Source organism: Cinclus cinclus, chromosome 1, assembly GCF_963662255.1.
Source record: "Cinclus cinclus chromosome 1, bCinCin1.1, whole genome shotgun sequence".
NCBI classification, from domain to species: Eukaryota; Metazoa; Chordata; class Aves; order Passeriformes; family Cinclidae; genus Cinclus; species Cinclus cinclus.
Window position 1 is genome coordinate 82593718 of NC_085046.1, and position 27403 is coordinate 82621120.

At 36.3% G+C, this 27403-nt stretch overlaps 1 protein-coding gene across 1 annotated transcript in view; it reads left to right on the forward strand.

Moving 5' to 3' along the window:
• Positions 1-19063, forward strand: part of ABCA13 (ATP binding cassette subfamily A member 13) — a 169151-nt gene extending 150088 nt beyond the window's left edge. The window contains 5 exon segments of the mRNA XM_062499970.1: positions 933-1036; positions 3585-3677; positions 16371-16476; positions 17342-17479; positions 18974-19063. Of these exon segments, the coding sequence (XP_062355954.1) occupies positions 933-1036; positions 3585-3677; positions 16371-16476; positions 17342-17479; positions 18974-19063 (531 nt within the window).
• The last annotated feature ends 8340 nt before the right edge of the window (positions 19064-27403 follow it).

The window sequence follows — 27403 nt, forward strand, 5'->3', positions numbered from 1 at the left end:
TTGCTGAAAATACTCTGGCCAAAGCCATATCTGTCTAACAGGTGCTGATGCTCCCCTTGGAATCCCACTGGATAAAAAGCAACTGGAAGAGTTTCCTTCTTCCTAGTTTTGTAGTAAAAGAGACTGGATTTGTAAATCAAATATAATTCCCTTTGTTTCCATGAGTGGAAGAAGTAAAAATTTGATTTAGTGAGGGAAAAGGAATAAATAAGGGGAAATGTGGATTTTGTAGCAGCATGTCTTTCTCCATGAAAGTCATCCAAGTGGGAAATGGGTTTGCCAGTTGATTTACACTGAGTTAATGTTATTTAATTTATTTGAGTTAATGTTATTTAATCCTGTGTATTCTCTCTATTGTGGGTGAAAATTCCTCTTAAAAGGCTTGTGGGAGTAACTGGTACAGGATGTCAAATCCAAACATCAAACACCTGGATATGGGATGGGCAGTGTACATATCTGGGAGTTATGGGAGTTCTCCAGCTGTTTGTGCTCATGGCAGATGGGCATGCAGACTAGAAACAGTCACCAAATGCTTCCAGAAAGTGAGAAAAACCACTTGCAAGTCCCTCTCATCAGAAAGAACATATGTATATAATTAAACTCATATAACATAATAAATACTTAAAACTATACATATATGATATATAAAATATATGAGATAAACATTTATAAATACACATAGATGATATTTAAATATTTCTTAAGTATATACACTTTTTTACTAAAATGTGCTTTCCATAAATTTAGACATTAAGCTTATGTGTTAAAGCGAAACACTGATCAGGGTGTCACTTTAGTGGCCCTCTGAAAATGTGACATTTAAAGAGAAAAATATACAATTTTATTGTGAGTTGTGTTAATTCTTCCTGATGGGCAGAACCTGTGGTATGATTTTTACATGCTGCTGTGTCATTTCCATTTTTTTCCTGTAGGATGAGCCCAGCTCTGGGATGGATCCCTGCTCCAAACGCTACCTTTGGAAAGCTATCCTGAAGGAAGTTCAGGATGGCTGTGCAGCTGTGCTGACATCCCACAGGTGAGACCCTTATCCCAGCAGACAGCATTCCTGGGCTGCAGAGGAATATATTCTGAAGACATGCTCACTCTGTTCTGAAACACAGATTAAGTCTTGAAATTTTGTGGCAATTCCTTCCTATCTATGAAAAAGGAACATATTTAAATACTAAATATTTTTAATATTTAGTTTTTGAAGAATAGAGTGTTGCTCAAGGGGCTGCTGGCACAGCAAAGATGATGCAATTGATTCTTCTTTTTCCATGCTCTTTTTACTCAGTGTTTTAGTGTCTCTTCATGCTTGGAACATCAGGTAACTAGTTTGTATCTGGCTACCTTAAAAATCCTTAAAGGGAGGTGTGAATGAAAAACCTTCTGATTTTATTAAGTTTCTGCTTTGCATCCATGTATGAAAAGAGTAAGCCATGGTGTCCTGAAGATGGCTCTGTCAGCTGATCTCTTATGCATTACTGGAAATGGTAAAAGAGACCCCATCTTCTTAGAAGAGTCCATCCACATTAAATACCTTGTAATTTCTCTGATATGGTCACTGGCATACTGCTTTAATGAAGGAACCATCAATACTGTTTTGTAACATCTGTAGGAAATGAAATAAATGTTCCCTTAGGTAATATATATATATATATACTTAATATATAATTATAAATAAAATTTCTTTAAATGAGGGAGATATCATGAAAATATGTCCAGAGAAGACAAAATTAAAAAACCAAGACAGTAATGAAACACTTGGCCAAAAGAGATTTGAAGTATAGATGAATTAATAAATGAATGTGACCTAACTGCCCCCAATGTTTTATATTTTCAGATTTTTTAGATAGTCTTGAAATGGATTTGTTGTCCCGGTCCATTATTGATGGAAAAATTCTCCAAAAATTTCTAGAGTTTCACTTATGGAAGCTGAATTTTGAAAATCATGTGCCTGTGTTGATGGCCAAGGGCTTACCAGCACACACATTTAGGGAACATGGGTTTTGCATTCAAAATCCAGCCCAGTGATTTTCAGGAAAAAATATGCTTTGACTTTTCAGTCCAGATTAAGAACCTTTAGTTCTCAAACACCAGCTAAACAGAAGAGACCTGTGATCTCATTGCTGATATGATGTAAACAAACAAACAAAATCAATCAAATTGTACTAACTGCACATTTGGCTCTACGAATTAATGGCCTGAAGCAGACAATTAGTACAGTGATACTGTTCACATTGTTGTGCCAGGGTGAAGAAAGGTGAAATTATTTTATACTATTTATACTATTTTCTGAAGGCCATTGGGGCTTTGAGATTATTTACTTGTAAAAGTACAGGAATTTTACATATTAAGTGAATTTTCATACATGTCAGCAAAGACATGTATAAGGCATAGAGAGGGTTTGCTATGTAAAATCAGGTTTTGAGGACTGTTACCTGTGTTTCAGAGACAATTTTTTACTGACATTTCAGAAATAAAATTTCTGTTTCAGCTGGGGAGGAGTGAGGCCTTATTAACTGTTCCTGGAGCCCTTAATTTGTGTAATTTTGCCACATCTGGGGAGTTTTATGTCAAGGGGAGCATTAGGAGTTACAAATCAGTGAATTTCCTGATTTGTGGGATATGTGTCACCCCTCTCCCTGTCTCTCTCAGACTTAGCATTTTAGCAGTTCTCACCACAGCCCTGTCATATCATAAAGAAATAGCTCCTAAGGCAGTACTTGATTGCCAATGTTTGTTCAGTCAAAGCACTTTGATTTGGACTGGCCCATGACTGAGACACACAAGACATCTCTTGTTCAGCTGCATCGGAAGGATTGGGGAGGGCACACAGTGATTTGTAGGAACACCAAACATCTTTGAGTCCTCTTTGAGATGGTATGTGCATCCTGATTGGTTCCTTATGTTTAAAATGTTTCTTTGAAAGAGCTGCTCACACAGTTCTGCAAAATATGTAGGGTAGCAGCCCATGTGGCATAAATTTTACAAGTCAAAGCTATTGTTTCTCATCTGAAGGAGTCACATCTAGGAGGACCCTGCTTTTCTATTCAGATACTTTTCCATTCCCTAAATTCTGTTTGGATTGTAGTGTTACGGATCTTCTATCTTGTAATCAGGCTGAGGGTGATTTTTTTTAAAGGCCATATACATATGCAAAGGAAAGGCTGAGCAAGCTTTTCATTCTTCTCCCTTTATCCTTTATCTCAGAAAAATCGTAAGCAGGTATTAAAGGGAATAACAGAGTTAATGACTCCCTCAGTGGCATTCCTGAGACTGCTTGTGGAGCATTTGCCTGTCGTATTGATACCTTCTTGATAATGACCAGAATTGTCCAATTAGTTATGGACTAAAAATATAAACAAAGATTTAAGGCTCTCTTCTAGCTGTCTTGTGGTAATAACTGTTGGTATATACTGATTAGGGTTACAACTTCGACTGTTACCCTTTGAAGCCAAAGGTTTTGTGTATCTGTTTTTGCAGCTGTCCAAATTCTTCTACTTTAGCTAAAGTTAGGTACAAACAATATTCTCTGTTTTCACTACTAATCATCTATTTTCCCCCGTTGATTTATTTTGTAGTATGGAAGAATGTGAAGCCCTCTGCACAAGGCTTGCAATTATGGTCAATGGAGCTTTCAAGTGTCTTGGTTCCCCTCAGCACATTAAAAACAGGTATTATGCATCAATATCAAACCTTCTGCATCTTTATTTAATCTAAGAGTTGTCTATGTGCTTTAGTAGTGCTAAGGCATAAGCACTTATGGCTGCTAAGAACATCTTTTTCTTGCTGTCACTGAAATTAAAAAAGAGCCGACTATTATAACTTAGAAGCTAAATTGACATGCGACATTGCTAAAATGCTTTGTAGTCTGCATTGATAATTGAAAGAGACAGATCTGCATCTAAAATGAAGCACTTCTGCACATAATCTAGGGAATAGATTGTGAAAATTCAACATGGCGATGAAATACAATTTGGTTCCTTCTGAGGGTTTATCATAACAGGAAGAAGCATTTTTAACAAGTCAGCAGCCAGTAAGAACATTTATGTTGAACCATCTCTGCTTCCTACCAAATTCACTGACAATTGCAGATATTTATGCTGTTTTCTACATCCTTTTCCTGGTGTGCATAAGCCTCTTTTCTGTTTGAACTCTGCTCATGAGTTAATTTAATACCTATTAATGAGGATGTTTAATTCAGAGGATGGGCTCAAACCACCACAAAGAAAAGAGGATCAGAAGCTGAGGGGAAAGTTGCTGCAACTTATAGCTAGAACATTTGCATTCAGTTGTAAATGTAATTGTTGGGACACGCAGACAGTCAGCTGTGTAAGCTGATACAGCTCATTTACAAGCAGCAGAACTACACTGCTTTGTACTAGCTCAGCACTTAGCTCTCTTAAGTGCAGATGCACTTGACATTGGGAACAAGCTCTACAGAAATGCTTTGGGATTGCAGTCTGCCATAATTATAAGGCAAAAGTTATGTGCCTGAGATAACTTCTTGTACCTTGACAACCCTTTTGTCTTTCAGGCCTGCCCCTTGGGTAGAACCATAAATCCTTGCTTCACATCTGCATTAGCAAGATGGGCCTGACCCATGCTAGCTCTTTCCTTTCAAGCTTTCTCTTTAAGTTAGAGATGTTACAATCCAGATGGTGAAAACATTGATGTCTGCATCTCTAATTCTGATTATTCTGTGTCATTGTAACCTTTTCTTCATGTTTTCACACCTTTCAGTGCCTATTTTCCTCAATTTCTGAAGGCATGAGAAGTCAATTGTTCTGCAGAAGTTTCTGTTCTTTCGTATCTATGTCTCTACTTTGCCATCCTGTCTCTTCCCAAATTTCATAGCATAGTCTGTTATCTCACAGGCCGGAGTAGATTAGTGAGTGTGAAGGCATCCTTTATTTCTTTCATATGAGAAACAGCTCATATGTAGAGGACAGTGTAGCTCAGTATGCAGAGTGCAGTGCAGATCTTGGACAGGTGAAAATGCTTTTTGAAGATGTGTCTCCCCCCAGTCAGGAAAAAAATAGTATTACTTAGTCACTTCAGTTGAGTATATAAAGTCAGCTGGGATGAATGTGAGTCTTCTCTTTTTATGTTTCAATCCTCTGGAGTGAGTACATGGCTCTGTCTTCTCAGCTTGACCTTGAGAGGGCAAAATCAGACAATCCATAAAGTCTACCTTCCCCTTTATCTTATCAGTGACTTATTAATTTTTTTGGCACTTCTGATGTTTCCTTTACCAACATTTTTCATCTTCCCTCTTATGGAAACAAGACATCAAAAGCCTGTTGAATCAATAAGTTTTTTCCACTTTTCTCCAAGGAAAATCTTTTTGTGAACTAGTTGGGAGCCACTTGAATCTGCTTTCTAGAGAGACCCCATTCAGAGGTTTCCTCCCAAATTTTGTCCTAGACCAGGATAAATACTCATAAGTATGCACTGCATTTATATAAATAAGGCAGTTATTTCTCAAATTGCTGCACTGCCTCTGTAGAGAAACCTCTTTCAGATCACAGTTAGCAAATCAATGCAGAAGTATCATGTTGAAAGTGTCATCATATTGCTTTGTTGAGATGATCTAGTACTATTATTACTATAGATAGTCAAAGATCAGCCATTCTGGAATCAAGGTTGTATGAATACCTCCTTCATATTCTCCAAAGCAAGTCATAATAAGAATATCTGGCAATCATGCTCATAGCAATTCTTTTTAAAATCCTTGTAACTTTGTAAAAAGCACACCTTCTCTATATTTAGAATATTTCATACTATCAGCAGGTTTGTGTTCCATGGCAGTTCTTTAATGTATGTCCATCAGTGACATTCACATGGGAAAATACATGTACTTGAGATCAATATTGCTGAGACATTTTACACAAACTGTGTAGCTCAAGCTGCACGAAGATTTTTCATTTAAGGCAGGACTAAAATGCCTTTAACTCCTAGCTTATTGATTGATTTGGTCTCCAAATTTTCCACACTAACTGCTCAGGAACGTACTGAATTTTTAAAAAACTTTAGAACTTTTTATTAAGAAAAAATAGCTATGAGCTCTATCAAAGGATTTAATTAAAATAATGCAGTTTTCTGAATTTTCTCTGTCTGCCTGAATACGTTTTATTGGCTGGAAAGAACAAAACCACTTTAGAGAGCACAGTCTTAAGGTGCCACATACACACAGTTGTTAAAGCTTGCAGAAAGGACGTTTCTATGTTTTCTTTGGAAATCTTTTGGTGAGCGCTGGGGAGAAGTCAAAGACTGTTCCTGTACACCTGTTATTTTGTTGCTTAGTCCAGCTTCCAGACATAACTCCAACACACATCCATATGATCCTTTATCATAAAACCCAGGCTGTCACACACCTAACACTTAGAGTAATTGTTAGGAGATTAAAAAAAACATTGTAAATTCTGTGCAATTTGAGTTCCAAACTTACTTGTAGGCAATTTCCTGGTATGCTACCATGTAACATATGGAGGATTCATGCATCTGCCTGAGATGGGGAAGAGGCAGAGAAGCAGTATTCCAAAGAAATCCATTGAAATAATTAAGCTTTAAATAATTTTAAAATCTTAATTTTCTTCCTGATCCACTTGTGAGAATTCTGAAAAGCTTCCAGGGCATGGAAGAGTCTTGTGGCCTGGAAAGCTGTTAGGATGGTTGCAGGTAAAGAGGCAGGAAGGGCCCTTGCATGGGTTCCACAGAAATGTTTATTTCAGCCACGTGTGTGGATAGCCCAGGCTCAGAGGGAAAGGCAAAAGCGGGCTCTTGGTGAGGGTCCAGGTTCAAGCACAAGGGTTTTTGGGGCTGGGGAGCATCGGAGATCAATGACCAGGGGACATGGAGGTGGCACAAAAATGGGGTTAGGGCATGGGAGCCAACGGGGAAACAGGGTGGGAGAGCAACTGAAAGAGTGAGGGACAAGGGAGAGGGCATGGGTCTGACCCAGGGAGCAGAACAGGGGGACGTTGGCATGACAGAACAGGGTTTGCTATGGAAGAAGCCTCTTGTGTCCCTAACTAGGGATGCCTTTTAGGGTCTCCACAGAAGAGTACTGAGTGATTCCTTCCTTCCTGTTTTCCTTCCCTCCCCATGATTTAATAGCCCAATCATTCTCATTGATATACAGGGCAAAATACTGTTTGTTTTTTTTCTAAAGTGGTAGACCACAAGGATTAGTAAATCTAAGGTGCTGTTAGGAAATGTCTACCAGGAAGGAAAAATGTTTTTCTTAACAGCCACCTCCACTGGTGGAGGATATAATCACCAGTATTTTCCTAAAGTCTCAGTGGTCAATTAGCACTGTGTATTATATTTGATCCATGCACCATCTCACAGTAAAAAACCCATGACCACTTACATTTTGTTTATAAAACTAAAAGTTCCATGAAGCAATATAAAGAAAGCATAAACAAAAGTGATTTTGTTACATCTGAGTTAATTTAATCACCAATACCCTAAAAATTTGTATTTTTTTTTGCTATGTATGTGAATTAATCAGGCAAGTAATACAGACATTCATATTAACAGTGAAGAATGGTATTAAAATAAACTCATGGGGTGATACTTGTAGATTATCATGGTTTCTTTGTTAGATTTTACAACTTGTTTTTTTAAAATTGTTCTTATTTATAAGCAGCTCTTGACATCCATCTCTGTTTTCAATTTGTTTCTACAAATCAAATTGAACAAATATTTTAAAATCAACAAGTGTCCTGATCTGGGTTTGAAGATTGCAAGGAGAGAAATCTAACCACTACATGAATACTTTAATCAAAGAAAACTTTCATAGAGTTTTAATTGTAAAAGAATAAATCCAGTACTGTAAGAAATAGAAGCATATTTTGATATTACACATCAACCTATTAGTATGTCTGAAGCATTTTTTCCTCTTCTAAATGTAGGCACATACACTAAAATTACATTCTTTATTCCCTTCTTGTTGAATTCTGTCTAACTTGATGGAAGTCCTCAAAATTGTTCCATTTGTTTATTCTTTAGTACCATTCCAGCCTATAGAGTTCAGATTATGATCACCTTTTTGATGGATATGTGATGAAGGTTTAATGGGTCTTCCTTGGGACCCTGTTAAATTTGCTTTTTTGCTGTGATGGGAAGTTCAAAGATTCAGGTTTTTCTCTCTGGCTACCCTTTCAGCCCTTGGCAGATGTGAAAGATCATAATCTTGGATTGAGTACAGCTTCGTCAGATGGCAGGACAAAATTCTGCTATGAAGGGTATGGGTGAACTCCAGGAAGATGCTAATGTGAAAAAGAAATACTTCATAGGGATCTAGAAAAAGAGGTTGCTTTTAACGTGTGAGACTGGTTCCATTTTACCAGCCCTTCTGCAAGCCTGCTAGGAAATGTTCATCCAAAAATATCTTCTCACTACAAATGTCAGTGTTTGGGTTTCTGCTCTCAGCTGCTGATCCTTGACTATATTTGTATATGTTTAAACAGATTTAACGCACCTGCAGATGTTTATCAGCAGAATAATAAGGGTAAAACTTCTTTAGAAATAGTTTGTATTGTAGCAAATTTATAAACAATATTAAGACATTTATTAGGTTGAAGAAAAAACTGAAGGGCAATTTTCAAAAAGTTAGCATCTTAGTTCTAGATGTAGTTTTTCTGAGATTTATGCTTTAACCGTTGTGCCCATTAAAGCCTAATTTCAGACAACTCCTGCCAATGGAGTTAATTACTCTAAATTGTGACTGGATTACATCTAAATGGTCTCTTCAGTATTCTCCATTATCCTTAATGCTTTTTTAAAAAATTCACAGAAGCATTTTCATGTGAAATACAGCTGGCCAATTCTCTGGGAACCACATTTTGAACGTTATCCTTCATTCTAGAGCCATCTGGACAGATTTCTCGTATCAGAAAACCCATAGCAATTTGTCAGGTGCTGGACATCAAGTCTTTGCTCAGATTTTATCAGCAAGCCATCTGATTAAAATACCCAACAATTAATTAATTTACTATAGCTGGGTTAGAATGGAAAATTTGTTGGCAGACTATTTATACTTTACCATTTTTTAAAAAGGTTGAGTGAGAATATTTATGACTTTCCTCAAACCCACACATGTAGATTTCTTAAATGGAAAAGAGGGTTAAAATTCAAGTTCCTATCAATATTTCAGCCTTTGGTGGACGCATTGTTATTAATTGACATGCTAGCAATAAGTTTCTTACATGCTATAGAATATAAAACTTAATATAATTTTCATTCTTCTTGACCAAAAAAAAGTCTTCCTCTTGTACATAAAATATGTATTAAGGCAGTGGATGTGTAATCATGTAATCATGTAATATAGCTATTAGTTTATTTTTCCAGAGGAAAGTTTGAAGAAAAGGGTTCTTAAAACTTAAAAGAACCCACACACATTGAGAGTTTAGAAATGAACAATATCTTTTGACTCTCCTAAAACTTTGTGCAATATTTATTAGACCCTACTGTGCATGTGCATTAGAATGCTTTTTTTTTTTTTTTTTTTTTTTTGGTAATTTAGACTATGTTTTCCCCAGGATGCTGCATTATATCTCTAAATAAATCATTAAATCAGCAGCAGCTAATTAAGATTTCATATTCTCCTCTTTACCTAGTATGTGTTTTACTAGGAATTTTTCAAACCTGTCCTTAAATACATTATTATCAGCATTTGTTGGATCAAGGCTTCACAAACATCAACATCATTCTTTTCCACAGCACTTCTGGGAAACGTGATTTGAAATAATTATTCCCATTTTATAGAGGAGTAATCAAATATTGGTGCTAAAGTTAAAAGGGTTTGGGTAGTCTATCTGAGCAGTTTATGACTAAGTGTTTTACATTTGTTCAACACTGCATTCAAAACCCTTGTTAACTTCAGCTGTAGCTGTGGGTGTTCCAGAAAGCACCATGAATTCTTTCTGCCAGCTGGAGCTCTTCATCTCCAGGTGGGCCCTTAACAAGACAGCAAAAAGCAGTAAAGAAAGATGTGCTCTAAGTGAGTGACCACAGACCAGGGAGGTATATGAGGATGAAAGGGTAAGATTTGGTTCCCCAGGGTGGTCCAGAATTCTGAAGGACTTTCTTCCCTTTTTCTTCCCTTTTCTCATCAGTCTGTTGCCTTGTTTGCAATATTTTCTAGGCATTGCAGTAAATAAAGCCACTTGTCTGAGCAAGTACATCCAGTGTATCTTGTAAGGCATTCAATATAGGGACTTCATGACAAGGTGTTGTGTGATGATGTAGTTGAAGTTTGTTACATAAAGCAAATAGAACTGTGGTTTAAGTTTTAATTTTGCATCTTGTCTCCATTAAATACTTTTCAGCTTGAGATTTGACCCTGAGGTGTTGATAAGATTTTTTAACAGATATTTTAGTGTGTAATGCAGTGATTATTATGTTATTAAAAAAAGAGTACATGCAAATCCAGTCATAGCAACACAATGATAATGTTACTTACTCCTGCCTTTTTCGCTGTTGAATGCAGAAGGTGCTTTGAGGAAATATTTTGTGTTCTTTATAGTCTGTTCCATCATCTTTACATGGGGTTACAGCACTGCTCCTCCTATTTCTGTGGGAATAAAATATATAACTAATACAATAATAAAAACCTCCTTGATACTTGCCACTATGTGCAGATAAACAACTCAAATATGGAGAGATTTTTGTGTGTGCACATATATAAACAATTAACAAGATTTGTTGAGGGTTTCATGGAACATTTGGAAATCACACCTAAGAATTTACAAGAGGACAATGAGAAAGGCAAAATTGTACCCTGTACAGCTCATAATCTGGGAGTTTCACTGTTATGATAATTATATTATTGAATACAGAAATTAACTTCAGATGATTTGATAAGAAATCCTGAGCGTGTGAACAATTAGTGCATGCACAATATACCTGAATGAGTGTTAGTTGTCATCTGTTCTGCAATGCTGAGGTTCTGCATAAATGCAGAAGGAAGTCCAATTTTACAAGTGACAGGGTATTTGCATTTGATTTTAGCATTTTTTTTAAATACAAGTGTTTAAAGATTAGTTACCTTTTTTCCTTCCTTGATATTGACATTGCTTGTTTTTTAGTAGACAAAATCATTAAATACATTGTGTGATTTTAAATTAATTTAAACTGTGATTTGTATTAATATTACTTCAGTTTTATTTTCTTTTTCCAATGTTTTTCAAAGTGTTTTGTTTTCAATGTTCAAGATTTGTTCTGTTTGTGAATTGTATTTGTATCTAAGGCCGAGAGAGGAATGACCTGGTTATGTATCTCGTGCTTCAGCAATTATACTCGTGTAACTAAATTATCTTGCCTAGATGAGACCTATTTTAGCTTAAATGATTCCATGATTCTATTCACTTAGGGAAAGTAGAACCATATCTGCCTGCAAATGAAGGTAAGCCAAAGCAGAGGGATAAACAGCACAGTAGTGTATTATTCCCTCTCTTTGTTTTATGGCAGTTATTCTAAAAGATGCATTTACTTGCAGATATTAAGTGCCAATGTTCTCTTTACTATTTTTATTTTTTTAATCCAATAATATAATTTTGAAGCAATCCTTTGATCAAACTAATGCATACACACAGGATGCACTATATATTTCTATTAGTAAACTTTCTGTGAGCTTCAGTTTTTTGATGAGTATGCATGTATATATATATAAATATATATATATAAATATAAATATAGCACAACATTCTCCAGGAAATATATTCTGATTAATGGGGAAAAAAAGCACATGGGTGGTTAGATGCCTTTCTTTTCCCTCAAAGTTTAGGAAATGAGGCCATGTTCTTAATTTCCTGAGGTTACATTCAGCAAATTTTACTGGGGAAGAGAAGTGTTGGTAAACAGGCTTTGGGAAGAGTGTGATTTGCTGAGCTGTTTATTCTGGATTTGCAGTAACTTAAAACTGTGCTTTCAAAGCTTGGTTTTGTTCATTTGTAGACAAACAAGCTCTTAAGGCTTTTAAATATAAACACAGTTTTGGGTTTTTTTTAAGCAAATAAAAGTCTGCTGATAGTGTGCTTTCTCTTTCACCCTTCACATAAAACAGGTTTTCAGTGTCAAGCTTAAGGTAACCCATTGAGTTAATTCCTCTGTGGACTCCTAGTGACCAAATGCAGGCTCAGCTGTGTTTCAACAAAGGCTCTTGTCCCCATTCAAACCTCTGAACGAGGACCTCCAAGGAGTGGCCAGAAGGGCACATTTGAAAGTTACTCTCCCCAAGAGGCAGCTCCTCTCCTTGATAGTCATGACAATTTTCAGCATTTGGGCTGCTAAATCCACTTCCATTACCACTGCAAAGTTAAAAGAGGAACAGGAAAGCATCCAGGGGACTTCCTCATCAATATAGATTTGGTTACACTTTATTTCAGTGTGTGACTGGATCTTGGGTAGACATATCTGAAGTCGATTTACATAAACTATTTTTGTACTGCTGGCAGTGTGGGGCTGCAAAACCCTTTTGAGAACTGAGGAACCATTTGAGTGATTTACCCAGGCTGACCTGCTCTTGATGATATTTGTACCAAAAGAAGTCTGAGGTTAGATCAAACCCCTGCTAGCTCAGTATTCTCTCTATGAAAGCAGTCAAGGAGGAAAAATACAGGAACAAGATAAGCACAGGAAGTTACTCATTACTCAACTGCCTTCAGCAGTTTCTTTTTTAGAGGCTTCTTAAATCCGAGTGATTTTAGTGGATCCCCACCATGAATTCTTCTGGTCTCTTATTCAACTCATGTCAAATTCTGGCATCTAGCATATCTCATGTCAATGAGTTGCACAGTTTCTCTGCAAAGTATAGAGAAGATTTCTTCACCTTACTGACTTGTCATTTCTTGTCCTATAATTTTATTCTATGTCCCCTGCTCTTGAATGAGAAACATATGAGTGAAGAATTGTTTCTTCATTGTTTAGTCATGACTCTGGGCTCCCTAAAATATCTTTTGACCACTTCATCATCTTTGTTTCATGATGAAAAGTTTTAGCCTATTTAGCAATTCCTGGTATGGAAATATTTCCCTCCCTTGCTACCTTTTTATCTTCCTTTTGCTCCCCTGTTATCTGAGTGCTCAAATACCTTGAAGACCTATGTAAATTAAAAGTGTAGAATTCTTGTAGTTCTTGCTAAGCTCCTGCTTCTGCAGCTGATGCTGTTGTTAAATAGTCAAGTTAATTAGTTTATTTGGGCATTTGTATTTTAGCTTCAGTCTCATGTTGGCATTTTAACAGAAAGAAACACTAAGAAGTTATACTCCCAGAACCACTAATGAGGTGAAAGTGAAGCATGAGCTAGTAGTTTGACTGAGGAAGGATAGAGAGAAGGAAAATATTATATTTTGTTAGATTATGTGGTTTTGTGTGTTTGTTAATACAAATATAGAAATGCGGGTGTTGTCAAAGTAGCATGGCAGTGCCGAATATGTTCTCTGTTAAATAGCTTTGATGAAATGAAGATTCTTTTGCAGCAGATGGCTGCTGAATGAGTGTACTGGCTCAACTTAGGCCATTCTAATGATAATGTCTTCCTTTATATGTCTTGAACTATCAGGTGTTAAAGGTTTGATCCTAACAGTGTTAATCAAACCAGATTGTGGTTTTCTCTGTAATTCCACTTTGGGTTTCTGAATTCATTAAATTGTCTGAATCAGAGACAAAAACAGAGTGAACAAAACGGTCAACTCAGTTTCCATTGCCTCTGAACACTGCCAGAAGCAGCTTGCTGATTATAGCAGAGGGAAATGTTTATTGCCAATCAGCTTACTCTATATGGGGAGCTCTTGTACTAAAATGAAGTATAAAATCAAGGTATAGAAGTATCATAACTTGACTAGCCAAAAGAAGAAAATCTTTCAAAGCTTTATATTGGTGGCATGCTGGAGTTTATGCCACTCACAATTTGGAACTAAACAAAAGTTGCACAGTCTACTCTGTCTCTGCTAATCAGAATTTTGATTCATTGTCTTTGGAAACTTCAATGCATGCAGCAATTTCATTTTATGAGGCTGTTGAATGTCTCCATAAACCAGCATTTTTCAAACTGTAATTCAATGGTTGTTGTATAGAAATGCCAAAAAGCTGATCAGAATCAATGATCTCTTGTAAAATGTTGCCTCAGGTTAGCTGTCAACAAAATTGTATACCCTTGTTAACTATATCCATCTTTGTAACAACTTTTTTTATTGTCAGATGTATTTTTTTCAGGGATGATGCTATGCATTTAAAACATTTAATTAGAGATCTATTTAGAACTTAGTAAATCATTGCAAAGCAAATCTGCCAGACACTGCTTTGGATTCCACCTAATTCTGGATCTCTTTGATGAATCAGCACTGCTCATCTGTCAAGCGACACATTCCAGTAAATATTTAGTGCCCGGCTGTCTGGACTCAAAACAATTTAGTTCATGAAATATCCTTGAGGAAACGGACAGGACACTGCATCAGGATGTTTCTTATTCCATTTCAAGTAGTTCAGTGGTTGCATTTTACTACAATTAAAAAATAAACAAACCAAAGAAAAAACACAACAACAAAAGTACTACCAAAAAAAAAAAAAATTATGCTAAAAAACCCTATGCTCATTTTTCTGTAATGGGTTTTTTTCATTTTTATGCAGAAGCTGCCACTGTTTTGTGCTACATAAAAAATTAAGATTTTTGAGATCCTTAGAAATTGTATTTTGAATTCATGTCAAATTCTTAATAGAATAAAATCTGCAGTCTATACTTTTCATTGTGGAAACTCTCAGTCCTCTTAAATCAATGCAGACTCTTCCTTTGTAACAACAGAGTTTCTGACCCAATGCAAAATAAAAGTTATAAGCCCTTTTTTCTATACGCTTATACATTGTTATATACTTACTGTAGGTGAGGAACATGTGGTGTTTCATGTGAAATATTTTGCTGGGAATCACTCATGCACTGGTTAAATTGGACATATATTTCAAAATAGTTTTATGTCTTTTTTTACCTTTTGATTGATAATCTGTAGGCTTTTTTATGTATTAAAATAGGGCAACATTGTAGAGTGTGCTGTGATATATCCTCTGCTTTAATGACATGAAATTGTGCCTCTCACCAGACAGACCCAATTAAGCCAGCTGCTGCCCTGAATCATGAGTAGTACACAGGCAAGACACAAGAGAGGAGGTTTTTGGCACAAGGGCATATTACAGAGGTAATCACTAGGAACAAAACCACTGGACTAAAGGATTTGGCAATGAGTAATTGCCACGCTGGAGAATGAGGAAAAGGGAGTTATTCTGGAATGAAGGATGTGGGAGTGGTGGTCAGTGGAAAGATAGATGAAGTGACAGATTTCTGGGGAGACATGAGCGGGGCTGCTCAAACTCTCTGTCCCCCTTTCAGTTGTGCTTTTCCAGTGCTCACTGGCAACAGGAAATAGCAGTGGCAGTAGAAAGTTATTCTGATGTGGCTCCTGCTGGTGTTTTTCCCTAGCAATTAACCAAGAAGGAGAAGCCAAGGGAAGTAGGACATGTAGCTGCAAAGGAGGAAAAAGGCACAGCAGAGCCCCTTCTTGTCCCATGTCTCTGCAGAGCTCTGTCTGTGCACCCCAGCCTGGGGCCTGGGGCAGCACAACCTCCATTGCTTAAGAAATGTGCATAAGAACGTGGTTGTTGTTTCAGTGTTCACTGGCTTATTGCAACTTCCCCAAATAACCGTCACCAGTGAGTAAAGCTAATAAAAAATATAGTGTTGGTTAGATTGCCTGTGCTTAAATTTTATCACATTTGTGTTGAGAAAGAGAAGTTAATTTCCTAAATTATTCTGAGAGAGATCACATGGTTATAGAACCAAAGAAATGTTGCTAACTTTGCCGTCTCCCTAAATATCCCTGCACTTGCTTTTGCATATCTTTAAAACACCATTGTACTCACGCTGCTGAAATCTGCATTTGAAGGTGCAGCTTTAACAGATTTGGCAAACAGTGCTACATAGCCATTTTTCTCACTAGAAAAGTTGAAGGGTTTTTCATCTTCTTCTATATATGTGATTGCTGGTCTTCCTAGTTTTATACTGACCACTCAAAACAATATAACAATTAAAGCGTAGTTTAACAAAACTTAACAAAATTTTGAGTATATAGAGTAGTGGAACACACTAGTAACTAAAATTATGCATAGCATGTTTATTGTCTCTGTTATTATTAATTTTGAAACTTTCTCATTGAAATTCTGTTGTTTAATAGCATTATAGTAAAATCACAGTGATAATGCAGTAGGCATGTGTGATATTTGATATAACCACTGAAAAATCAATTGAACCAAATGTTCTCCTTGTCTTCATGGTGTCTTCATGGATTTATGTTTCTGTGTCTTATTCCCAGGTTTGGAGATGGGTATTCTGTCAAGGTTTGGCTTAGCAAAGAGATAAGTTATGGGAGAATGATTTTGGACTGTCTACAACTGTATTTTCCCGGAACACAGTTTAAGGTACAGATAGTACTCCTTGTTGTAACATATAACAGGATTAATTTGGGGCTGGTAAGAACAGTATGTACATGTTAGGCAATACTGATCTTCTTGGAAAAAGTACAAATGAATGTCCCTTTTATTTTTTTATTATGCAATTTATAAAAATTGGGCTTGTGATGTTCGTTAAATCAACTTCAAACAGGCATTTTAGGGAATATAAATAAAAAAGCCTTTTCTCTGAATGAAAATTTCCTTTTGCTTTTATTATTGATGAAGCTGAACTCAAATCTATGTTCACCTGAAGTAGGACTAGAGTGTAGTCACTGAGACTATTTGCTTTGATTGCTTTCTGATAAGGCCCAGAGCTGATAGGTCTCAGCCTTTACTGAGATTCTTTGATTAAATACAAAGCCTTATAAAAGGCCTATAGCAATTACATTTCAATAAAAACTCTTAAAGGCTTTTACTTTAACTGTGTTTAGGGAAAGAATTGTGGAAAGCAATGTCTATCTCAGATATGAACCTCTTTGTATGTATAAATCTGTACTGAGCTCAGACAGCTGTGTGTCTGTATATGCTCAGACTTTTCCCAGACTGCATTGGAACAGCACCAGTCTGTTAGATTAAAATAACCCTAAAGTTTTATATCTTTTATGAGATTAACAAGCCATTACCTCAGAATACACACAAAACCTGTGATCTCAGTATGAACTGCTCTTTGTGCAATGAATGTAGACAAAATATGTTCTTTTTTAAAAGCTCGTATTTTCCATATTAATCTGCAATAAGAGCCCATTGAAATTAGACTGATTATAAGCGATGTAGCTTCATCACAAAGTACATTCCATTTTATCTGTTTTTATAATTTTTTGCTTGTTTTCAGGGCCAACATCTTAACCTGCTGGAGTACCATGTACCAAGAAGTCAGGGATGTTTAGCAGAGCTCTTCAGAGTCCTAGAGAATCATAAAACTTTTCTCCAAATCAGACACTACTCCATTAGCCAAACCACATTAGACCAGGTATTTTATAATTTTTCTTTCTTTTCTTCCCAGCCTCTATACCTTTATTTATTTTTTTTTGTGTGTGTCTGAATTTGCTGTGTATTGTAGTTATTGATGTAGTACAATATTCTATCATTTGCTGGATTACCCAAATGGTGTGCAATACTCCAGCAGTTCCAGGTAATCTCTGGTCACACAGTGATTCCATGTCCCATGCTGCTTTTACACTGGAGGTGAGCATAGTAAAAGCATCACAACAGGCCACATACTTGTAGTGTTCACAAACATAATCTGTGCTTAGAAGGATCCCGAGCTGTGAAGGATGACAAGGTGGGGCTGTGAACTGTCACCTCCACAATCCAGAAGTTGGGATCTTACCAATGTCTTTGAAAAGGCTGAACCAGTCTGTAAATCATAGTAAACCTTAGACTTTCAGAACATTTTCCTGTGAGAATTTTAAATGCAGAGTCTGAAGAGATCTGCTAAAGACTGCAAAATCCTATTGTGAGAAAAAGAGAAAAGAACACACTGATGGCAAGCATAGGATTTCTGGGTGATTGTGATGTGTTACAGCATCTTCATATGCAACTGCTTGTTATTCATTCTGCAAACTGAGAGGCACATCTAGTCAAAATATTAATTTTCTCTGATTGATGGTGTGAATTTGTTCCTTTTTCCCATGCGCAAATCATTATTAAGTATTCTCCTCTGTGCTGGTCTACTAAATACTTGTAAATGATCTATTCACTGAGTGACTGAGTATAAGATAATTTCAGCCTGTTTCTTCAGGTATTGTTCACTCAGGTTTACTTCCTCTCCATTTTTCATGGTGATGCATCGCCTCAGTCACCTACTGCTGCTTCTACTCCCGGAGTGTCAGTTTTAAATAGGAAAATACTTCTTCACACTACTAAACACACTTATAATGCACCCCAATTTTGTTTGCATATCATCAAATGTTAGAGGGTCATTTGACTAAAGAAGAACCATTTTCCCTCTATATGCCTTGCTGCGAAATAGTTGTGTGATTAAAAATGAAGCCAGCCTTTATATAGTAAGAACTGCGTTAAAAAAAAAAACAACAAAACAATTCAAGGAGGCACATTAGTTGTTGAATCAGAAGTGTGCTTTCACCTTGAAATATTTGCACCCTCATCTCTAAAATTTATTGGCAGAAACAACAGACTCAGATTCTTTAGGTATGTCATTCAAAGACAATTAAAACCATTGTTTCACATTTACTTGTGCATAAAATGTATTTTTCATATCTCAATACTCATTTTACTATAATCTTTATCATTTAACAACCGCTGTCTTTGCGGGAGAGGAGAAGAGGTATTGTTTCTAGAGTTTATAAAACATGTTTTTTGAGGGTTTCCCTGAACATGAGTTATTGATTATTTTGTCAAAAAAGCTAAGGAGAGCAGCTAAAAGATACCATCACTTGTCTCCCTAAAGTCTAAATTCAAGTACTTTTATTTTGAAAATTCTACTTTTTATTGTGTCTTACAGGTATTCATTAATTTTGTGACACAGCACCAAAGAGTCTCACCTTCTTCACAAGGATCTCCTGTAGTTCACCATGATCATCTCCCAGTCTAGGCTCAGAACAGGATACAGCTTCAATATAACAAATGTATATATGTGTGTGGGTGTATGTGTTTGCATGTATTTACACACAAGCTACATGCAATAATTTTTTAGCTGTGAACAATTTGTGTAGGAGAAACAAATGGTAGAAGCAGAGGTGAGTTTTCATCTGTAGGCCAGAAGGAATGGTACCAGTTCTTGGTTAAGCAAGAAACTGATTATACGTGGACCAAAAATTTGCCAAAAAGTAATGTTTTCTTAATTTAACTGGAATTTTAAAATACTAAAGGCCTAATTAATGCAATGAAAAAAAGGCTGATCTGAAATGTCAGTGCATAGTAGGTTTTTGTGGTGGCTCTGCATTCATTTGATTATAGTACTTTCTTGCATGCACACTTAATATATAATTTTTACATGATGAGGCAAGGAAAAAACAACTGAATGGTAATAATGGCTTGGCTATCACCCAGTATTTTTATTTAATCATACAAATTGAGAGCCTTTTGATTTCCCTTTTAATTCCATTCTGTGTTGTGACAAGCTAAATTAACCTTCTTAATGTATAAAGAATGCCCTGTACTCCATAAGGCTTTATGTTAAAGAGGTTATTAGTGTAGTAGCCTAGTCTGCCTCCCAGTTATCTTAAGTAAATTTAACAAGTTTTCACAAATCATACTTGACAATGAGCTTTCCCTTAAGCCTGCAGGTTGCTGCTGCAAGTATTCTCAAGTATCTTTTTAATGACCTAGTTTGTTTTTCTCTTTTTTTTGGTTCCTTTATCTTCAGAAAGAATGTCACAATATCGTTTAATGGGAATGCTAAAGGAAAATAAGATAAACATTCAGACTGTGATAACTTCTCAATAAATATACTGTGAAGCTAGATACTTCAGACAAGGCCACAGTTTTCAGCCTATACTTGTGTTAAAATAAGTGAACATTTAATGAATAAAAACTCCTTGTATATTATGCTTGGAGGAAAAAGTATGTTTTTTTGTTTTGGTTTGGTTTGGGTTTTTTTTTTTTGTAGTAATCAGTTCCCTTATCCAAAACAAGTCGTTGAAGCTCCTATAAAATTAGCTTACACCACTTTTATTGGACTACACTGTCAAATAGCTGAAACTGTAGAACCAGTGACTTAGAAGTTAATTGCTGCAATATGATTTTTGGGTGGGCAGTGGCAAGGGAATTTCACTTTGAGATTGAAGAATTTGATTTTAAATGACCAGTATTGCAGAGCTGATGCTATAATTCCCTGATGTACACTGATGAAATACTAAATATATATATATGTGTGTGTGTGTGTGTTTTAGGCTTTGCAAGCTGACTCAGAAGACTGTTTATTGAGGTTTGATTTGTTCATGTTGCTTGGGACCATTATGCTTTTTTTAGAATCAGGAATTCAGGTTGCCTATTTCTAAAAGATGAAATTAAGTCATTGGAAAATAAATAAAACCCTACAGATTTATAGGCTTTGCATGTACATACAGGTCAGAGGGATCGAGCTTATGAAAGTGCTTTATTATTAGAATAGATTGGTATAATATCAGAACTCTGCCAAGCTACTCAGGACCCAGAGCACCCAGGAAGCATTAAACCCCAACTGCCACCACCCTAGTAGAAATGCCACAGCACAATGTGATGTCCATATTTGATGTGAAAGCAGTTATCTTTAAGTTCTTCATGAGGCTGGGAGTGAAAGGTTTCTAAGGTCCCCAGTTAGAACAAAAGCCAGTCAATTTTAAAAAGTGGGGTGTGAGAGCAGTAGTGGATATGAAAGAAAGCAGAAGGCAGATGCAGGAAATTTGGGAAGAAACAGAAATATGCCATTATTGAAGTAGCCTGCTTAATATCAGCACCTCAAGATGGAAGAAACTGAGTGTTCAAGGAGCAGCCAAGAATCTCTGAGTTATAGTCTGAAGCCACTCAACAGAAGAATGTTTATGTAGCTTTAACTGGAAAAAAGTAGAAGGGAAGGTATGGCAGTCACATGTACAGGGCTTTTGGTTTTTTTCTTTTATTTTTGTTGGTATGTCTAGACTCCTAGATCGCTGATATGACTGAATGATTTTTTGTTTGTTTGTTTTGTTTTAACGAACTAATATCTCTGCCTCAACCACCACAAGTCCTTAAACCAATGATGAAACGGACTCATGGAAATTTAGGGATTTGGGAAAGGAGATGGTTCCAGTCCTTGCAGTATAAGGCAGTTGAGCCAAAAGATATGATTTGTGTGAAACTGTGAGAAGAGTGCTTATTCCTTTTCAGGAAGGGTGTCAGGCAGTTGGATTAATAAAACAATCTTGCAGTTTGTTTTGACCAAGGGAAGCATAAAATCATACAAGACTCACTGTGGTGAGTCTGAAAAATGGTAGCCTTGCTGAGCGCTCAGATGGGGGAGATTCTTCAAGTCTCAGCTGTGTAAGACTAATTAAATGTCACTTTTTTCTGATTAAAATATGAAAGATTATATTAGTTTAATAGATGAATACAGTAAATAAGGTTTGCTTCAGACTGATGGTTGAGTAAATTCAGTTAATACTGTTTCTCTTTTTTTTTAATTACTTCATATGCATCTCAGGAGACCCAATTTAATTTAGGCAAGTAGCAAACAATGTCTATCTACCAATCCTTTATGGGTAAGGAAGGTCAAGATCTAACTGAGTGCTGGTGTACTAGGTACTGTCGCAGAGGATATTTTCCCTTTCTTTAACTTGTGGCATTCCTAACATATGCAAGTTTCAACAAAAATATTTTGAAGATTTTTTTTCTTTCATTTATTTATTTTTCAAAATAAATCACTAAACTAGGAGTCTGGACAGAAAATGTCAATTATACATTAATGATGAAAGAATCCTTGAATTAATAATTCATGAAGAAATATCTCTTCTTTTAACACCTCTGGATTTGGAATCAAACAAAGCTGAGGATTTTAAACAATATTTATCTTGTGTAATTCTTTTTAAGAAAGTTTCATTTTATTTCAGCTGGAAATTTTTCTGACTATGAAAGTAAGCCCTTCACCCTGAATGGTAATTAATTAAGCTCTAAATTATAAATTATAAAATCAACTGAATATCTGGGAAAAACAGGGAAGATGATAGTCATACTTCTCAGGGACTATTCCATAGCCTTAGTCAAAAAAGGGGCTTTGACCAACCTTTGAGCAGATTGTTTCAGTCTCTCTTTTAATTTTCATACCATAACAGAATGATGTGACCAAAAAAACTCCCAATAGGTCTGAACTTTAAATCAAAGTATCACAGTTTCAGTGGGGATGAAAGGATGATAGTGTTTGTATAAAGGATGGAAAAACTCACAAATTGCCTATTTGAATATTAAATTTCATATTTAAATTTAATAATAAATATTAAATTTCTGCATATTAAATGGCTGCATATTAAATTTCTGTACAGATTTTTTTTCTTCTGGAAAGAAAGAATTTATTTCTCTGGTTTGGTTCAGTCATGACTGCAGATGATAAATCTTGCCCAGGGTAGTGCAAGATGTATAATGTGATTTTCAGCAAAAGAATTGGGCGCCTTTTACACTTGCTTGTCCTTGTGAAATTTGAATCACCGGGGTCTGAAATCACATAAATTTGGAAGCTGAATCTAATTCTTACAGCAACTGCTTAACTCTAAGAGTTAAGATCTGTTAGATCTGTCTAAAACCAGTTTAGGTAAGGATATTGCTTTCCTGGTCTGAAACTACTAGTAAGTAGTAAAGCTGACACTTTCGTTGATTCCATTTAATATGATCTAATCGTTTTATGTCAGCACTTTCAATTTTTCTTTCCTAAGAGTAGGGAGACCAAAGCTAGCAGCAAAAGATCCTACTTAAAGTGATTGAGAGCTGACTATCTCAGACCTACAACAGCTAAAGAGAAAATGTTTTCTGAGTTGTGTATTAGATCCTTACATTACAAGTAGAACTGATACTGTTGCAGGTGCAATGGAGGTGGGCAGCAGGTACAGAGCAGAAATCACAGCTGTCTCATTCTTGCACAGAAAACAGCAATCTGCTGCTATCAACAGGCCAGGTACTGCTGAATGTTTTAGCAGATGAATTTTCCATGCTGAATAATGATATGGATCACTGAAACAAGCCAAAACATTCTTCTTCTCTATTAAATTTTTCTATCACATTCTAATATTGTTGCAGTAGTACCCTCATGCTTATTGCTACATGGAGCTATGTGCTAGTATAAATTCTGCCTCCTTTCACAATGACCCTGCAAAAACCATGATCACAGTCTGCACTGTAGAGGTGTACACACATCTTTCACTTAGGCTGATCAAAGCATCAAAATTCATATCTGCTTTCTGTGATATACAAATGGAGAAAAAGGAAATATAAGCTATACAAGTAAAAGTCAATGGGTGAGATTTCTATGTGCAACTGATTCATTCCATGTGTAGAACACCACACATACATAATTATGCTGCCTGTGCATGCCATGGGCAATTTAAAGAAGGGCCTTGGGAATAACTGGCTATGAGGTGCCCAGCAAAATAAAAAAAGATAAGATCTTCTAACGTGCAGTGGAATAAGGTGAGATCAAACAGGAGTTCTTTCACCCTCTTATTGAGGCAATAAATGCTGGTTAATATTAAAGTGTAAGGCATTTCATTTGAGACAAGTACCAGAAACACTTTCATGCTTAGCATATGCTGAAACAGGGAAATGCAAACTTTATTCCATATATCATTTTTACATCACTCTTAATTCCTGTTCTACTTACGTTCCTATATGCAATAACCAGACGCCCAAAAAACTTCAGTGCTTCCCTCAGATTAAAATATTTTGAAATGTGATTCAACTTCCACAAAATGTGAAAGCGCATGGAGTTTTTTTGCCTTAGATTTTATTGAGAACTGGTCTTCAAGACTTATATAATTGTAGCTGAGTAAGTGAGTGAAGGAGCATGTGACATTTAAGCTGAATCAAATGGAATATGCATGGAATGCTCTAGCTGAGGAGTGGTAGTCATCTGATACTTTGTAGCTAATGATAATTGTCTAATAAGAAGAACCTGAAATTGTTTTCTTAGAAGTCTGTTATCATAAATAATTCTGTTAGCAACGTGTGAATACAAAATAGATTAATTCTAACTAAAAGAGTGTTCTCACTATGTGAAAGGTAAGAATCAAGGTCATACACATCATGTTGAAGTGTTGTATTGTTGGGGTTTATTTTCCCTTTCAAGGTTAACTAAGTGATTAGAAGTGGCACTTGTTAGTGGCCAGCTACATGCTGAAAATGCTTATTTATGGCCCAGAGCTGAGGCTGTTTACATGCTGATCAATTTGTAGTCTTTTTTTTTTTTTTTTTTACTACCTGCATATTGTAGACAAACTGGCAATTAAATTTAATGCATAAAATTTTATTTTGAGGTTGTTGCAAAGTGTGCAATAAAAATAGATTTTCTGGGTGTCCAGCAACTGGGTAAAATAGAAGTATTTAAGTATTTCTGTATATAAAATGTTAAGTAAATTTTGAAAATAGTCTTTGCAGAAATGTGTGAGAAATTATTGAGTTTTTCTTTGCATATACTTATAGATTTCTATTTCAAATCTAAGTGCAAATAAAGATGTCCATAATTATATGTTTCTAATTGTGAAATGGATAGATTTAGCTTTAACCCACAACCTTCAGTTGAGAAGAGCAGGGGCACTGGAGGTCTACTATGTGTCTGAACTCAGGGGTGGAGACTAACAGCAGACTCTGTAACTCTGTACCTGAAGGGTGCATGTCTCTACAAAGTGTGAAGAACCCTCTTTTTAATCACTTCAAGGACTGCAGGAAGAACTGAAAAACTTCTTGTTGCAAACCTTGCTCCCTTATAAATACCTGTGACTGTACATACATAGATAGAGTAGAGAAACTGCCGTAAGTTTTCAGGAAGGTTGAGATTTGGCTCGAGATTATTCTTTTTTTTTTACTAGACTTTAGTATTCTTAGTTATCAATCAGCGTTTTCAAGCTTTGGCTTTTTCTCCATGCTGTCAAGTGACAACTGTCTTCATGGTTTTTTGATATTGTGTGTTACACAGGTCTTTAAATAGACCCCAGATTTTCTGAAAAAGCTTCAGCATCTGAGGAAAATGTTTCCCTTGGTCAATGCTTTGCCTTTTACTCACTATATTGGTTGCCAGATATTGGATGTGAAAAACTTCCCAAAAATTCTCACTTTAAGGAGCACTGAAGAGCTGTGACTTTTTCTGTTTCACTTCTGCTAAATCATCAGAGAATTTTCTCTAAATAAATTTACTACTCTCAGAGAGTTCAAAGACACTTGGTGATATCTTGCCTCCATTCTGCTCTGCACCAGAAGTCACACTTGCACTTATTTGGCACCTTAGAAACATAGAATAGTTTGGAAGAGACCTTAAATATCATCTAGTTCCAAGCCCCCTGCCATGGACAGGGACACATTTTACTAGACCAGGGCTCAGAGACCTGTCCAACCTCAACACCTGCAGGAATGGGGCATCTATGGCTTCTCTGGTCAATCTATTCCATTGCCTCAGCACCCTCACCCTCAGTAAAAAATTTCTTCTGAATACCTAATCTAAATTATTCTTTCAGTCTGAAACTGTTCCCTCTTGGTCCATCATTACAGTTTCTGATGAAGAATAGGCCCCTTTTAGGCCCTTTCAGATTCTGGAAGGTTGCTATGAAGTCTCCACACAACTTTCTCTTCTCCAGGCTGAACAGCGACATCTATTTCAGCCTGTATTTGTAAGGGAGGTTCTCTAATCCTCTTATCAACTTTGTGAATCTCCTCTGGACTTGCTCCAGCAGTTCCATGTCTTCCATCTGAGAGTGCATCAGTAGGTGTCAAGTGAAAAACACTTAGTTCAGGAGGACCTTAAAGAAAACAGACTCTCTGTACCTCTTACAAAAATATGTCGATGGGGGTCTATTCTCTAAAGAGTGTTTCCTAGCATCTGTGTTCGCAAGAACAACTGTTTCAAACATTAGATAATAATCAGGAAAGCAACTTTTGATTCTATCTGAGCTAACATTCAATATCCAAGGGAGGGAGTAATATTTTCTCTATGTGCCTAATCAGTACTGAGGTTTGAACATGCTTCTTCAATAATTGCAGAAAGTTGCAGAGGGCTTTCGACAACTTATTTTCATTGACTCTACCAGTCACAGTTTTAGCTGCTTTCATGGGCTAGAGAAAAATATCAGCTTGACTGTCAGTCTTTCTTCATGTCATTTTAAAAGTGGTGAAAAATGTGTATGTCTCACAGAAAGATCCTTATTGACACAATCAAGGGTCCAAATAGTAAACGTGTCTCAAAAGCAATGGTCAGGTTTTAGGGTTTGTTTTTTTTCAGTGGGTCCAAGCAGAGTTGGGAAATCAATGCAATTATTTTTCCTGTCCAGTGCTTGAATCTTCTGATACTGATGTAGGTGGGGCTGCAGTTGCCAGTCTGACTGGTGTCCTCAGGTCCACTCTTTCCTTCTGAACTGAATGGGACATGGAGACGTACAAAACGCTGCAAGGTGGCTCCAGTTGCTGAAGTTCCTGCCTCTGTTGCCAAGAAGCATATAAAACAGTTATGGCATTAATTTAGATCATAGTAATATAAAGTGACATAAAAGCAAATAGAGCATTTGCATGTTGCCCTTTGGCATTAATGATGCCCAGAATGGGTGCAGCAGTCCAAATCAATTATGTTATGAAGGCAAAGTTGGATGCAAGATCTATCTCAAAGACAATAGCTGCCCAGAAAAGCTACTATGGTAGGCATAACATAAACAGAGGAATGCCTGGGAACAATGGCAGTGTACCAGAGAGCATGAGAAACCAAGGACCTGTCCTTTCATCCTGTTTCTTCTAGCAAAAGCATTTATGTCAATTAGCAGCATTGTAAAGATAGTACTGTAACTGAGGATATAACAGAGCTTTTCCCCTGTTGCTTGGTTTGGGGAAAAAAAAAATCCTTACATGGACTTTCCATCTCTTGAAGTTCTTTTTATAGGGACATACAGTCTGCAGATGTGGAATTTTATCTACTAAAATCACCAACAGTTATCTTTTACTGAGAATAGCAAGTAGTTTTTGATAATAGACCAGGAAAATACAAAAAAATCCAAGCTATTTTTCTTGGTCTCTTTTGTTATTCCTCTTCTTGGTTTTTGTGGTTTCTTTGTTCGTTTGGGGGGGTTGTGTTTTTTGGGAGTTTTTCTGGGGAGGAGGAGGGAGGGATAAATGTGTGTTTATTTTCTTGTTTGTTTGTTTTGTTTTGTGGTTTTTTGTGCTTGCTTTTTTTTTAATTGGGTGGTAGCAAAATTATTTTGTTTTGTGTAGGATTTGTGCAGGATTTTTTATCTTT